General features: G+C 41.0%; 2 protein-coding genes across 3 annotated transcripts in view; one reads left to right on the top strand and one right to left on the bottom strand.

The window, feature by feature from the left end:
- abca2 (ATP-binding cassette, sub-family A (ABC1), member 2) overlaps window positions 1-15,125 on the bottom strand; it is a 77,519-nt gene that overhangs the window by 53,877 nt on the left and 8,517 nt on the right. Inside the window, exon 2 of one of the 2 annotated variants that reach the window (XM_053610726.1) lies at window positions 14,611-14,928. The exons of the other annotated variant lie outside the window; for it this stretch is intronic. Within the exon in view, the coding sequence (XP_053466701.1) occupies window positions 14,611-14,733 (123 nt within the window). The 5' untranslated portion in view covers window positions 14,734-14,928. The remainder of the gene's footprint in view (window positions 1-14,610; window positions 14,929-15,125) is intronic. 2 annotated transcript variants of the gene reach the window in all.
- On the top strand, window positions 4,356-6,656 carry LOC128599232 (polyadenylate-binding protein 1-like). The gene has a single exon (XM_053610730.1). The coding sequence runs from the start codon at window positions 4,516-4,518 to the stop codon at window positions 6,001-6,003; it is 1,488 nt and encodes a 495-aa protein (XP_053466705.1). The 5' UTR covers window positions 4,356-4,515; the 3' UTR covers window positions 6,004-6,656.

The following is a 15,125-nucleotide window of genomic DNA, read 5'->3' as shown; positions in this document are numbered from 1 at the left end:
TGAATGGGTGTGTGATTGTGCCCTGCAATGGGCTGGCCCCTGCTTCGTGCCCCGAGTTCCCTGGGATAGGTTCCAAGCTCCCACACAACCCTGTGTAGGATACACGGTACAGAAAATGGATGGATGGATGGATGGATGGATGGATGGATGTGGTGTTCTGTCCTCACATGGCACATAGAAAATTTGCCTGTTTAGCATTTTCTCTCAGCATTTTTAACCACAAGCTGACTGTTTTGGTAAACAGGAGAGCTATATGACATTTATTTTGCGCCGAATCGCAGAGTTTCTAATTAGGAAAAATTCGTCCATGCATGCTAATTAATCTGCCTCCTATAACCATTCTAGTATCAACCAAGTTGCTCCTCGAACAGTGTGTGTAGTGCAGCAGGCAGTGGGATTTGGTATGAGCAGCTCGGGCTATAGTTACAGCACCACCGTGAAGCATCATTTATGCAAGCCATATAAACTGCCTCTGTAAGGAAAAATGAAATGAATATAATTACCGTTTAAAGATTTGAAGAATGTTCGCAGGTGTGCATTTGGATCATGACGGACATTGACCGAAATGGCGGCTTAAAAAATCGTGCTGTTAGGTTGAATGTTGGATGGAAGGGCATTAAACTAATATTTAAAGCTGAATGATGCAGAACTCAACATTTTTTTAAAAATTTAAGAGTTTAAAATACTAGCAAGGTGACTGAACACAAGGCTAATGTGCTAACTGGACATTAGCCTCATTGGTTAAGGGTTTTGTTCACAGCCTTCCTACAACAAAATCCTAACCACCGAGCTTCACCACTACCTCTGTCACTGGCAGACAACTGAGAAATTGTATAGGAAAGAGGAAAACAGAGAGGAAGCAATGATGACTGACAGAATCCAGACACACACACACACACACACACACACACACACACACACCCTGCTGCTCCGCCTTCACACAGTGCAATCAATTTGTTGCCCGCCTTAGCAGGGACACAAACAAAGTAGGCTTAGTCACTGCGTGCTTAATTAGAGAAGGGGCTCAGATGAAGGTCCTGGTAATCAGCTGAAGGAGGCTGGAAGAATAAACAGCTGTATGTACCAGACAGACAGCACAAGATAGAGACAGACAGAATATACTGGCAGAGACCAAAATGACATAGAGACAAGTGACAATCAGAGATAGATGAGTAGACTGGTATCAGAGACAGACAGACAGCCACTGGAGAGAGACAGACAGGCATTGGCAGGAGACAGCAGCACAAACTGACAGACACGACACAGAAGACAAAGAGAGATTGCAGAAAGAGACATATGGGCACCACAGAGAGACAAGCAGGCAACATGGAGAGACAGACTAGCACCAGTGCGACAAGGGCACAGCATGGCAAATTTCTCCTGTGTGTGTGTGTGTGTGTGTGTGTGTGTGTGTTATCCAAAGGGTACTTGAGCTATACCAAAAACAACCCAAGGAGAAAGAATGTCAATCTCCACGTGTCTCTCCCTGTCACTTCTCATTCTTTTCACTTTTTCATTTCCTTTTTCTTGCTCATTCACGCTGACCCATTTTCTTGTCATTCAGTTCCTCTTTCCCATTGCCCTCCATTCCTGTTCTCTCTCTCTCTCTCTCTCCATACAGTGCCTTACATAAGTATTCACCCCCCATGAACTTTTCTACATTTTGTGCTGTTAGATCCAGGAACTGAAATAAACTCAACTGTGTGTGTTTTTTTTTACATAATATATCTAATATTTGAATGTGTAAAATATTTTTTAATTAAACAAAAAAAAAGAATACATTTGATATAATCCCCCCCCCCCACTGATCAATACTCGGTAAAAGAACACTTGGCTGCGATTTACCTGCAAGTCTTCGGGGATGTGTCTCTATCAGCTTTGCCCATCTGGATCCTGATATATTTTCCCCTTTCCTCTTGGCAAACTTGCTCAAACTCTATCAGATTGGATGGAAGCCATTGTTGAACAGCAATTTTCAAGTCTTGCCACAGATTCTCAATCAGATCGAGGTCTGTGCTTTAACTGGACCATTCTAACACATTCAGAGTCTTAGAGTTGGAAGTCTCAGGTCTTTGGCAGACTGAAGAAGGTGTACTTCTAGGATTGGCTTTTATATGGCTTCATCCATTTTACCCTCATTTTATACCAGTTCAGTTTCCCAATCCCTGCTGATGAGAACCATCCTCACAACATAATGCTACCACCAGCATGCTTCACTGTGGCGATGGTGTTCTCTGGTTGATGAGCAGTTTTGGTTTTCCACCAAAATGCTGCACTTTGTGCCTAGGCCAAAAATTTAAATTTTGGTCTCATCAAGCGAGGGGAACTTGTTACACATGGTTTGTCTAAAGGTGCGCACACACACACACACACACACACACACACACACACATACACTTAGCCCTTTCCGGTGTGTTTAACCTGATCTCTCTCTCTTTCCTCTTTCCTTCCGAACGATGGGAAGATAATCCCTCTATCAGGCGCAAGTCAAGGCCATCTCAGAGGCGAATTCTCAGGTTATACTGTATTCATCTCATCCACTGCAACTCCTCAGTTTCACTTCACTCCTCACCAGTGTTGTCAAATGACACACCCTGAATCATATTCTGGAAACCTCCTGCAATTCATTCATGAAAAGCAGACTGTGTGAGGAAGATAGGAACTGGTCCAACCCTGCATGGCCTGATTTCTATTTCACACTGCGTTTCACGCTTATAAAAAGGTCAAAAGAAACAAAGCACTGCCAAAAAATCTCACAGAAGTCTAACCTTTTTAACCATTGGACTCATCTCATTGGAAACCTCTTGTCTATAATGATAAGCAGGGATATCTACTTGTAATGATATTGTGCTGGTGATAATCCTAAGACATGAAAGACAGAACTCAACATTGTTATCAACACTGACATTTCTTTTGCTTTGCTCGGTTAGAGTGATTTCTGAGATTGTGATGACGCCGATAGCTTTATTGTTACTGCATCGATAAAGGACAACTCTCTTTGATTGCTGATTCTTTAAATACATCTGAAATGGAAACGACGCAGCCTGCTTGGGCTATGTTCGAAGAAAGTAAAGTATCCAAACATGCCCGAATTGAATGTTAATATAAAGGCTGCCTGCTGTGATATCTTCATCTGGCTGATTTATTAAGTCTGCATACAGATATTGTTCATTGTCATATGTATCCCATAATCCTGTGCATCAGCTCTGGTCCAACAGACACTCTGGAAAAAAAAAATCAAAAAATTTCTTCAAAGCATGTCTCGACCATTTCATTTGACACCAAGGTAACAAGTCGTCGAGATACCTGCCTTCTGTTTGGATACACAACACTATTTTTTAATAATCATCATGTCATTGTTCTCACGTATTTTGCTAAAATGCTCATAAGATCAATCTTTTCATACTGCCCAGCTTGAGCAGAAGCATCTGCAATCGTAGATAGAGTAGATATGTACAGGCCATCCAGGGTAAAAAGGGGCATTATACTCTGCTCTTGCTAATACAGACACATCACATCACCACACATCTGTCAGCTTTAGCCAGCCCGTAATGGATGTAGCTTTTACGACAATATGAGCGTGTCCCAATACTCATGAAGCCACTCTAGAGACATCTAACCATTAGCAGAGATCGAAATGTATCAAATCACTCTGTAAATGATGAGAAACACAGTGGCCTTCAGAAGCACTGAGGTTCGCTCTAATGCCAAACAGATTTCAAGATCCTGAAGCTTGGGGCCAGAAAAGTGTACAAACAAGATTATACACTCCTAATTAATACAGCCCTGTGTAAATGTTAAGACAAACCCCGATTATTATAGATTAAGATTGAATGTTTTATTCATTTCAGACATCAATCACTTAACATTGGTTATCATCCCTGATTTCATTCTTTTAAAGAAAATGCTGAAGGGGCACTGCTGAGCTGCCGATGGAGTAAGACGCGAAGTTGGAGGCTCCTGCTGATTTTTGTAAACGTGGAATTTGCTAAGAGATGGTTGAGCAACCTCCCCTTTTTAAATACTCACCTGTTGATTTTCAGAGGGGATTTAAAAATAAAATGTATTATTATTATTATTATTATTATTATTATTATTATTATATCTGTCGAAACAATTTATATCCCCAGAATGTACAAGTCACTGAAAGCATTTTATTGGGATTAATTGCAGCTTGGCCTGTTTTGTGTACTGACAGGATTCAATGCAGCTTTTCTATAAAGAAATTTAAAGCTATTTTGAATTTAAATGAATGTTTTGGAGTGAGTTTGAACTTTAGTGAACTTTACTATGATCCTTGAGACTCAGCTGGTCAGGGTCACCAGCACCATGGTTACAGAATTCAGAATTCGGAATTCAGAATTGCATCACAGTATGACTCATAATCTGTTCCTGCACAAGAGAAATCTATTCAGATCTTCGATAACCAGCGACACAGCGACTAGCAGCAGATAGCAGCAGTTCCCAGCGATCAGTATTTCTCTTGTACTCCTGGACATTACCATCTGTAGTAGAATGAACCACAAAATGACGGCCGCACTGTATGTGGGTGATCTGCACCCCGAGGTGACGGAAGAAATGCTTGCGAGGACGTTCAGCCACGCAGGCCGCATTCACTCCATCCGGATCTGCAGGGACTGGAAGACCCGCTCCTCACGCGGCTACGCTTTTGTCAACTTTCAGCAGCGGGCCGACGCTGAGCGAGCAATAGAAATGTTTCATTTTGAGCTCCTTATGGGACGGCCTATGTGCGTCCAGTGGTCTCAGAGGGATTCATCCCTGAGGAACTCCAGCATTGGAAAACTGTTCATCAAGAACCTGGACGAGTCGATTGACACCTTGGCCCTTTTAGACACCTTCTCGGCCTTTGGGAAGGTCCTGTCTTGCAAGGTTGTAGGTGACGAGAACGGGTCGAAAGGCTACGGCTACGTCCATTTTGAGTCTGCAGAGGCAGCGGATTTTGCGATGAACAGGCTCAACGGCAAACTGTTGAACGACCGTAAAGTCTTCATTGAGCACTTTAAGTCCCGTGGGGAGCGCGAGGCTCAGGCGGGCCGCTGGGGCAGGAAGCCGGTGTACGTGGGTGTGGCCCAGCAGAAAGAGGAATATCAGGTTTACCCTGCCCATCAGAACAGGCAGAGGATGGCGAGCATGCAGGCTCAGAACCTGGCTGTGTCTTACACCCCCAGCCAGAAGGTCGAGCCCTGCCCGGATCTGCTCTGGACTGCCCAGACCATCCACTCACAACATGTCCAGAATATACCCGATGTGGTTCAACCTGCACGGGTGCATCAGCAGACCAGTGGCACCATCACATCAACTAGTCAGGCACCATGTTTGAACGAAGAGTGTATAACCATCATTACACCAACAACTGATGGTACTGTTCCAGTGGCAGACACAGTGCCAGCTGTAGAGACAGTTCCACCTGTAGATAGTGTCCCAGCTGTAGACACTCTTCCAGGTGCAGACACTCTTCCGTCTCTGGAAAGTGTCCCCGTTGTAGAGACAGTTCCACCTGTAGATAGTGTCTCAGATCTAGGTTCAACTGCAGATGAGGTTCCAGTTCCACCTCAAGCTCCAGATGCAACTGAAATGCCTTCTGCATCCATCAGTGAAGTGCAGCAGCACAAGGACACAACGGATGTACCCAAATATCCACCAGCTGGGAAGCGTCTGACTATCTACATGTTGGAGTCATCTCATTTAGACGACCAGATGCAGATGGCGCACGATCACCTGTTACCTCTGATCGAGGAAATCCACCCGACTCAGGCTAACAAGATCACCTGGATGCTTTTGCAGGATGCGAACAATTTTGAGGTCATAGACATGATTGCATATCCTGAGCTCCTGCGTACCAAGGTGGATGAAATGGACGCACTCCTGAAGGCCAGGGAAGCTGGATACAAGCCGGAAACCCTGAAGATGTCATTAAACAACAACAACAACAACAAAAAGAACAACAAGAAGCGAAAGAATAAATACATTACAGTGCAATAAAACACTGCAACCAATTTGCACATATTAACAAAAAATGTTTTTTTCCAGTTTTCACCAATATCAACAATAAAAACCTGCTTAAAGAACTCCCAGTGTGAATGACGTGAGTCTGGTCTGATGAAAAAGAGATAAAAGAGATGGAAAAGAGAAAAACAGTTTTACAAGCGGAGATGATCCTGAGTGGCATCCCCTTGCTCCCTACTCAAATCTAGCCCTGGGCATAAACACGATTGTGATTGCACCATTTTATGGCAAGTACTGTAGCACAAGAATCCCAACGAAATTCTCTCTGAGAATAAAAAGAAAAGCTCAGTCTAATGGCTAATTGGTAGGCTGGCACTGCCAAGCAGCATCGCCCAACAGAAATACCCAGGGAAGCATTGGCAGTCTTCAGAAGTGCAGGCTTTTTGGCATTTTTCCCTGTGAGAAAGTATCTGCAGGATGTGGAGTGCAGATTCTGGATGAGGGGATCAATTATTAACAGCTTCACGCAAAGTGTCATTTATCCGCACCACTTTCTGTCTTCACCTCACATGCTCTCTTCCTTTCAGCCAAAGTTTTACTCTGACTGGTTGCAATTAAACTGGCATTCTGCTACCGTAATAGACGTTTTATTGTGTTAGTGGCAGGACAATAAAGATCTGTTCGCTCTCTCTCTCTCTCTTTTTTCCCTTCCTCCCTCTGGATCAGGCAGACACGAGCCGGTAGTGACTCGGTCGAGTGTGATGGAGATTGAGATCACTTTTCGGCGAGCGTCCTTCAATGACCGTGTGTAGCCTGCAAAAGATGGCACTAGCTTGCTGAAGAAAAAGACGCATGTAGAATACAGCTTGGACAGTAGTTCTGGATGCAAGGTTTATAATAATGCACTTGTTCTAATATGTTTCTATAGTAACAATTATCACTGGGATTTGTATGGTAGATGCTCCATATAAACATATTCTTTAAAAAATTGAAATGTTGATATAGTGACGATCCCAGTGAGATGTTTACTATTTTTTCTTGCATGCGTCCGTTTTTCACGTCTTGACTGTCATACAGTCTGACATTAATGACAACTGGGATCCTACAGTGTGACATGGCTTACAGCGGGGATCGTGTTTGTACATCTGACAAGCAACAGTCGCAAAGGACTATTAAGAATCGCACAGTGTGCACCTGGGTTAAGACTGTAATGGCTGGATTTCTCCATTCTAGATGAAAGGAATCTGTAGCACAACCATTATTTAAGGACGTGTAAATGCATTAAACTAAACGCAAACTGATTAAGAATCATTTCAGTTCCTCAACCTTTACAGTAGTCGGTCACCTCAGTCATGTGGAGTGTTGTTCTGTCAGTTTGTTTTTTTTACTCTGTATTTTATATCAGTGCTCATTATTTCACAGTCCTCTGCGTTTCTCTATAATATTCTTTGTAAGGTCTTTTTTTCCTTCCCTAAAATAATCTTTAGGCAGCTTCTTTCATCTTCTCTTTTATTTAACATTAAGTGAGTCTGGGTGATTTCAAAAACATTTTTAAAAAGTGAGCGCAAGGTATACATTTAGTTCAGCTGGTTAAAGTGGGGAGAAAACTAACTAGGCAAAAAGTACAGTGAGATTGGAAATAAGATTAAGATTAAGCATGTTTCTGTCAGATGTGTTGGTAAAGTACTAAATAATGACTTTACATGACTAGTGAATTACTTCAGTGCTTGAAATACATTGCATCACAACTGGTGAATTCTCTTATATTTGGAAACTTTTACTGACCTATTACTCATGCATTCATTCACTCCCTACAGATTAATATTTCTCTGTATATGTGCTTGGGCTTATGGCACTCATCCCCACTCTGTTCTTAACTGTCTGAATATCTACTTTGTGCTTGAGTTCGTAATGCCCTGATATGATTACACTTCCCTAAACTATAGCTACACTACATAGCCAAAGGTTTGTGGACACCTGACCATCACCTGACCCATATGTGTTCCTTCCCCAAACTGTTGTCACAGTACAGTTGTAAGCACACAATTGTCTAGAATGTCTTTTATTTTTGTTATCTTTGTAAATGTATATATATATATATATATATATATATATATATATATATATATATATATGTGTGTGTGTGTGTGTGTGTGTGTGTGTGTGTGTATATATATATATATATATACATATATATATATATATAATTTTATTTTTTTCCTTTTAGAGGGTCATACTGTCAGTGTGTTGTAGGGATGTAACCAAACATTAATGCATTGTTCTGACTGAGCAGATAATGTGTTCTAACAGCATACAAATATTGATACAAATAGGAGAGGTACTATTCTTTAGCTTCACTTTGAGATTGTGTGCACGGAGACTGTGAAAAAAAAAAATGTTTGTTTGGCATGTATTGGGTGCGGAATAGGAAGCTTGTGGGCAGGGTTGCCAGGTTTCAAGAAAATTTCCCCACCCCAACTAAAACCACATAAAAAACAACTTGAAACTAGCACAAAATGTTTGAGCCTTGGACAAGAGCTATAGATGCATTTTCACATGTGAAACAGGTTAACTTTAGTGTGCCATAAAGCACGCTCAGACCACATGGTTCCATAGTGCTGAATGGGGCATAGTGGCAGCATAATTATTATTTTATTTTTAAACCAACTAATATGAATACAGATATGAATATTTGAGCACTTCATAAATGCACATACAGATACAAATAGTGTCAATCTTCTCGTTACTACACTGAATACAGCCCTATGCAATGCTTTAAGTCCTAAACTATATACTTTTGCTTATACTGTATATAGCATGAAAACGTGGAATATTCTTCCTGCCAAAATGTATAAACTGTCATTTGATATTCTAGCATGTTTAAATAGGTACTTGAGTTCGAACAAGGTGCAAGAAGTCAAAATGCCATATTTTCCTATAAAGACTATAAGTTCCTCTGGAATATAAAATGCACCCAGTTAAATTCTGTCTGCTTAGTGAAAAAATGTTATAGGTCACTTCTCTGGCATATCCATGGGGCTTCATTAGATCTAAATTAAATGACCTGTAAAACTTAAAGGAATAATTAATGATCTCACTGGCCTTTAGCCAAAACTAGCTATTTGGATTCAATCTCAACTCAAAATTCAATTCAACCCATTGTTTGACTGTTCTTGACAGAATGATTATTTCCAAGGGGGCGCTTTCTAAACATACAGGCTCCGTGATTGACACACGTCGTTGTTCTGAATTGTTTGTATGATGTAGACCCTGACTTCAGACTGCCACAGAGAACAGAGATATCGTATTGACTGCTACAGGAATGTCAGGAGAACTTCATCAAAGGTTAAAAAAAATAATAATAATGTTCTGACATAAAAACTGCTGACCCCACCGTTAAACACCTCATAGACATGCTGAAAGGGATCAGTGTGGAGCTTTTTACTTTGAGAAGTAAAGTGCAGGCTCGTATCAATCAGTGAGTGTGTGGAGTCTGTATCTACACTTCAGTAGAGGGGAAAAAGTTATTCATTGCTGTCACAGCAGGAAAAGAAAAAAAAACCCTGAATAATTAAAATGAAGGCAGCATGAAATTAAAATGTACAGTATTTAAGCAGTGTAATGGGTAACTAATTGATTTTTTCATCAAGTTAAATGTCAGCATGGTAGTGTATTACAAATACAGACATCCCATGTGATATTATTATTATTATTATTATTATAGTATGATATTATTAGTGTTGAGGTCAGGCAGTCCATCCAGGGTGTATTTCCATCTCATACCCAGTGTTCCTGGGATAGACTCCAGATCCAGACCAGGATAAAGTGCTTACTGATGAAGATGAATATTCTTAGACTTAGTGTTAAGACATGCAGGTATGTATAAGTGCATGAGCATGCTCAGTACCAGGAGGTACAAGGATAAAACTTCAATTTGAACTGATCACAGTGTGGACATTATGTATCCTTGAAAAGCAAATGCCTTCCAATTAAAAGAGTACATTTTTAATCTTAGGAAAGCGTAGGAATGTAAAAAAAAAAAAAAAACAGTGCACAAAGTCAGTGAAGCTAGAAACAATAATTGAGCGTAGTCCAGCGATTCTAGTTTTCTAATCATAAATTGCAGGAGATTCTGTAATAGATCCTCTGGATCACAGACTAGCTACAGGGCTAGAGACATCAGGTGAAAGGTTTCACATACATTCAGATCATTATCATTTCATTTACCCTCTCTGATCTGATTAGGGAACTGTTGATATGACTGCTGACATTAGGACAGAGAAGTATTCTCCCCATGTCAAATTTATATGCAGATACTAATTATTAAAGGTTAAGGTTAAATTAAAAAGTAACTTCTGGCACCATTCTGTCAAGTTAGCTGTCCTTTGGAAGCAACAAATTTTATGTAGCCAGACCAGTGTTTCCTGACGGGGGTGTCGCGGCCACCCCGGCATGCCGTCTGATGAGAGCAGGGGTGCCGTGTAAAAATCCTTCAAACATTTCTAAAATGCTCAAATGTCTATAAAACATTTAATATACATGATAAATATCTGATGTCTGAAATAATAATACAGACACAGAAATAATCAGACAGACACACACATGCATGATAATAATAATAATAAATTATATATAAAAAATAATAATAATTCCCTCCCTCTCCACCCCACTCGCTGACCTGTCAGCAGCACGTCAACATCAGTCCGTGTAACGTATGCGTGTGTTTTATCCTAATAACTAGCGTGTGACGATGCGTGGGTAGTGAACATGAATATGGACAGATTTCTTAAAAGAAACGCTCCAGATGCTTCTGGAACATCAACTTCATCCTCATGTAGCCAACGCTGTCTATCTTTAGTGTTTGTGTAGGGTGCCGTGACTGAAAAAAGGTTGGGAAACGCTGAGTTAGACAAACTTTAGATAAACACCCCTACTGTGGATCGTCACCTCCATTTAAAAATGAGTGAACACTTTGTGATATCGCTGGCAGTGTGAACACAGGGTTAAATCATGAGTTCCCAAAATCCTTAGACCTCAAAGGTCCTAAAAGTTCAGAAATTGCATAATTCACACACACACACACACACGAAGTATTCACAACAAATCTAACAGTTAACAGGTGGCTCACTCAGCAGGACTGTGAAATAAGCCATTCAAGCACACAAACAGCAACCCCAGCCCACACGATGGAATTGATATTCCATCACGACTCACGCAAACACAAAGAAAACAATCGATACGAGTCCTCGGTTCGGCCGTTTGATGAACTGCTTGCCATCTCGTCTGTAGATGTCCGTGCATGGCACGGTGATGGACGGTGAGGGATGGAAGAGGAACTGAATCGGGTTTCAGCATGAGCAAGAGTCTGTTAACCGTTTGCTTGTTTTAACCCCAGGCTCTCATTTCCCTTATACGCATAAGCATACAGCATTATGAGATATCTTTCCTTGGGATGATTATAACTAGAGAAAGCGGACTCATCTCCAAACCTAGTCCGTTATTCAATTACGGCAAACACACAGCGGACGGAAAAAGACCAGGCTTTTATGGTTGATCCTGTAGCTAAATTAAAGCATCATTCAAATCCTCTCTCTTCCTCATGCTCTCTCATTCCAGCCCTGCTCCCTCTCTTCTTCTATATATCTAAATGGTTTATCTCTTTTTTTTTTTATCCATTTCTGACTCACTACACTCTCTCCATATCACTACAGCCTCTCTTCTTCTGTTCTCCTCTCATTAAACGCAGTGTCCTCTGTCCTTACGTCCTTATCCTTCACTATTCAGTGACCTAATGGATCCAGATTTGCCTCAGCCTCCATATATATCACCACGTCTCTTAATCAACCCAACATCTCTTCTTTCCCTGTGCACTATGATCACACTCTCCCTGTTTCTCTGCCCATTTCTCAACTCCCTCTCCGTCTTCATGTATTTTTCATTTAGCCTTTTTCTCAGGAGTAAGGAGAGCTTTCAATAATTCACCATGTTGGATTAGCAGGACACCTCCTCCCTGTGAAAAGCATCACTACACTAACTTCATATCTCACCCTCATTAGTCATTACACTTGCTCTAAAAATAGAACGAAGCTGCCTACTGGTTGTTAGCTGGATATTTAAATGCAGCACGTTTTCATCAGATAGCAGTAGCAATAGCGGGTTTGAGTTTTTTATTCATATTTGCTGGGTGGACAAGTAAACGCATGTCATCGCTAGCATTTTTCATTCAGCAGCCAGAGAAAGAACAAAAAAACTAATCACTACCCAAAAACAATCTAATATAGTCTATGACAGAATTTGGTATAGATCCATCCATCCATCGATCTTCTATACCACTTATCCTTTTCAGGGTCACGGGGAAACCTGGAGCCTATCCCAGGGAGCATCGGGCACAAGGCGGGGTACACCCTGGACAGGGTGCCAATCCATCACAGGGCACAATCACATACACACTCACACACCCATTCATACACTACGGACACTTTGGACATGCCAATCAGCCTACCATGCATGTCTTTGGAATGTCGGAGGAAACCGGAGTACCCGGAGGAAACCCCTGCAGCACCGGGAGAACATGCAAACTCCGCACACACATGGCCACGGTGGGAATCGAATCCCCAGCCCTGGAGGTGTGAGGAGAACGTGCTAACCACTAAGCCACCGTGCGCCCCAATTTGGTATAGATATTTAAAGCTAATTAATATATTTTTTGCTAGTCAAGTGCATTAATACAGACACAAATGAGGTGAACGCTTGTTTGCACTTAACTGGCTAACTAGTTCACCATACGTTATTGCATTATATTAGTTAGTTAGTTAGTTAAGTGAATTAATACAGACATAAATGAGGTGACTGTGTGTCTGTATGAATACACTTAACTAGCTAACCTGCTAAAAAAACAACAATACAGAACTTTCCAGCACTATGAAGCTTGTCCTTGCCTGGTGAGCTAGCAAATGAATTTATAATTTGTCCATCACTGTGATGATTTCTGTGAGGATGTATTGTGAAGTGTACAGAGTGTCTGGTGCAACGTTTTGCGGTAAACTTTTGACTCTGGCTTCCTCCCAAGCTTTCTTCCGCAGGCCTGGAAACGGCTGCCTTCAGTCTATTCATTTACAAATCCACTACCAAGTTTTAACCAATCCATATGTATTCATTACGCTTGCAGATTCCAACTACACTGCTTACGTGTACCCTAAACTCAACCCCACTGAAAACTACAGAGCATAGTACATAGCTAGTAGCTGACGTTAGTGAAGCATGTTAGCCAAGTGCTACATTGATGTTGTCTTGAACAGAACTACAATGATATCCATCTGAGCAAAACACATTTATTATCCAGACTGAAAGAAGAAGAATTCACCTCACACATCATTTTGCTTTGGAAATCATGGTTTGAAATGCTTGTTAAAACTGAAAGTGACTGCCATGTTTGAAAGAAAAACGCTTCAGAAACACATCCAATGTAATGTGGCCTGAATGGTAAGACAGGCTGGGAAAACACTGCCTCAGAATGATAGTGAGTCAAATACTCAAACACCACATGAAAAGTGGAACACAGTCATCGATGGTACTTTCAACTAAAAATGATGGATATTTTAATATTTTTAAATGTCAATAGTTCTGAATGATTAGCTTGCATTTGATTCTTCCTGTTTTTAGTAATATACGGGAGGCAATATACAGTAACCTTGGCCGTTTAGTCTCATGTTCATAGTGCAGAACTTCAAAATGACTTGATGGTTTATTAAAAACCGGTAACGTATACGCTAGAATATCAAAATTTCAGAGCTCCTGAAGTGGTTTCCGTTATCATATGTGCAGTAAATGCTATAAAATGCAACCTGGGTGCATGAATCTGCATTTTAATGTGGATTATCCTGACATTACAGATATTATCTTGATACTTATGAAACGACCGAGCGTAAACAAGGTCATAGTGACTTTTCAAGAAGCAAAAAAAATGTAGATAATGAGGGAAAAAAAATAGTCATTTTACAGTAAATGTCCAAAACGTCTTTCTTTTGAGAATTTACAATGGTTCTAAATGACAAATATATTATTATTCTCAGTAATTTAGTGCATTTTTTTCATGAGTGCATGACTGCTTTTTCCCCCCGGGGCGGATTCCTCGAGTTCGGACGCAGTGTCAGAGTAAAGCGCTTGTTGTTTCTAGTCTGCTGAAACAACACTCCAGAACAGTAAATAAAAATTCTCTTGGATCTGCTGTGTTAATTTTCAGAAATGGAGCCCATCAAATTTGCACTTTTTGGCTGTCATATGTGCCTAATATAAAAAGACACCCATCTTTGATCATAAGTACACAGGTACCACTGAAACAACACTGCCGGGCTGGAAATACAGTTTCTATCTCACCTGTTGCCATGGCATTCAAAGGGACAAATGAGAATCGGAGCTCTGAGTCACATGACCTTGGGTGACATCATACATAGAGGTTGAAGAGTTTGACCAGGATGTAGATGCATGGACACTCTTCTATGTGAGTGTGTGTGTGCGTGCGTCGGTATGTTTAATAGAGCGAATGCCATCTTTCCTATAAGATCACAGCACAAATCACCAAAACACGCACACACACACACACACACACACACACACACGCACACGCACTCACTCAGCCCTTACATTTAGCATGTATAATTCAGAATGCTGACATTCAACACTCTCACAGTCACATTCAGTCTCCCCAGATATCTGCTGTGACTGCATCCTGATCCTGCTCACTCTCGCTCTCTCTCTAGTCTCCATAGATACACAGGCATGGCCCTGCCTCAGCCAGTCATTCAGAGACTGCGAGCTCACACAGGAAGTAGGTCAGTCTGAGTCTGCATTCGGCATGGTAATGGCAGACGGAGCAACACAACCCAGCAACATCAGGTCAATGGTTTCCAAATGTCCAGCCATCAGTAAACTCTCTTGTGATGTAAAATCACATAATATGACCTAGAGCAGGAAGAAAAATCAGGGCACTGGGTGAGAAAAGCAATAGTTATGACATTTACATTCACCTTTATTCATCTGACACTTTTAATTATTCATAAAAACGCCAGGTACTACAAATAGATTTTTGACAGCTGAACTTTTTCACAATATTAAAAGAATATGTAAACGAGGCTTCATCTAATTTAATATGCATCAAT

The sequence above is a fragment of the Ictalurus furcatus genome, chromosome 22 (assembly GCF_023375685.1).
Source record: "Ictalurus furcatus strain D&B chromosome 22, Billie_1.0, whole genome shotgun sequence".
Taxonomy (NCBI): Eukaryota; Metazoa; Chordata; class Actinopteri; order Siluriformes; family Ictaluridae; genus Ictalurus; species Ictalurus furcatus.
This window is presented reverse-complemented; position numbering and strand designations above follow the sequence as displayed.

Excerpts from the sequence above, each read along its gene's own strand:
- LOC128599232 (XM_053610730.1), top strand. The coding sequence starts at position 4,516 with ATGAACCACAAAATGACGGCCGCACTGTATGTGGGTGATCTGCACCCC.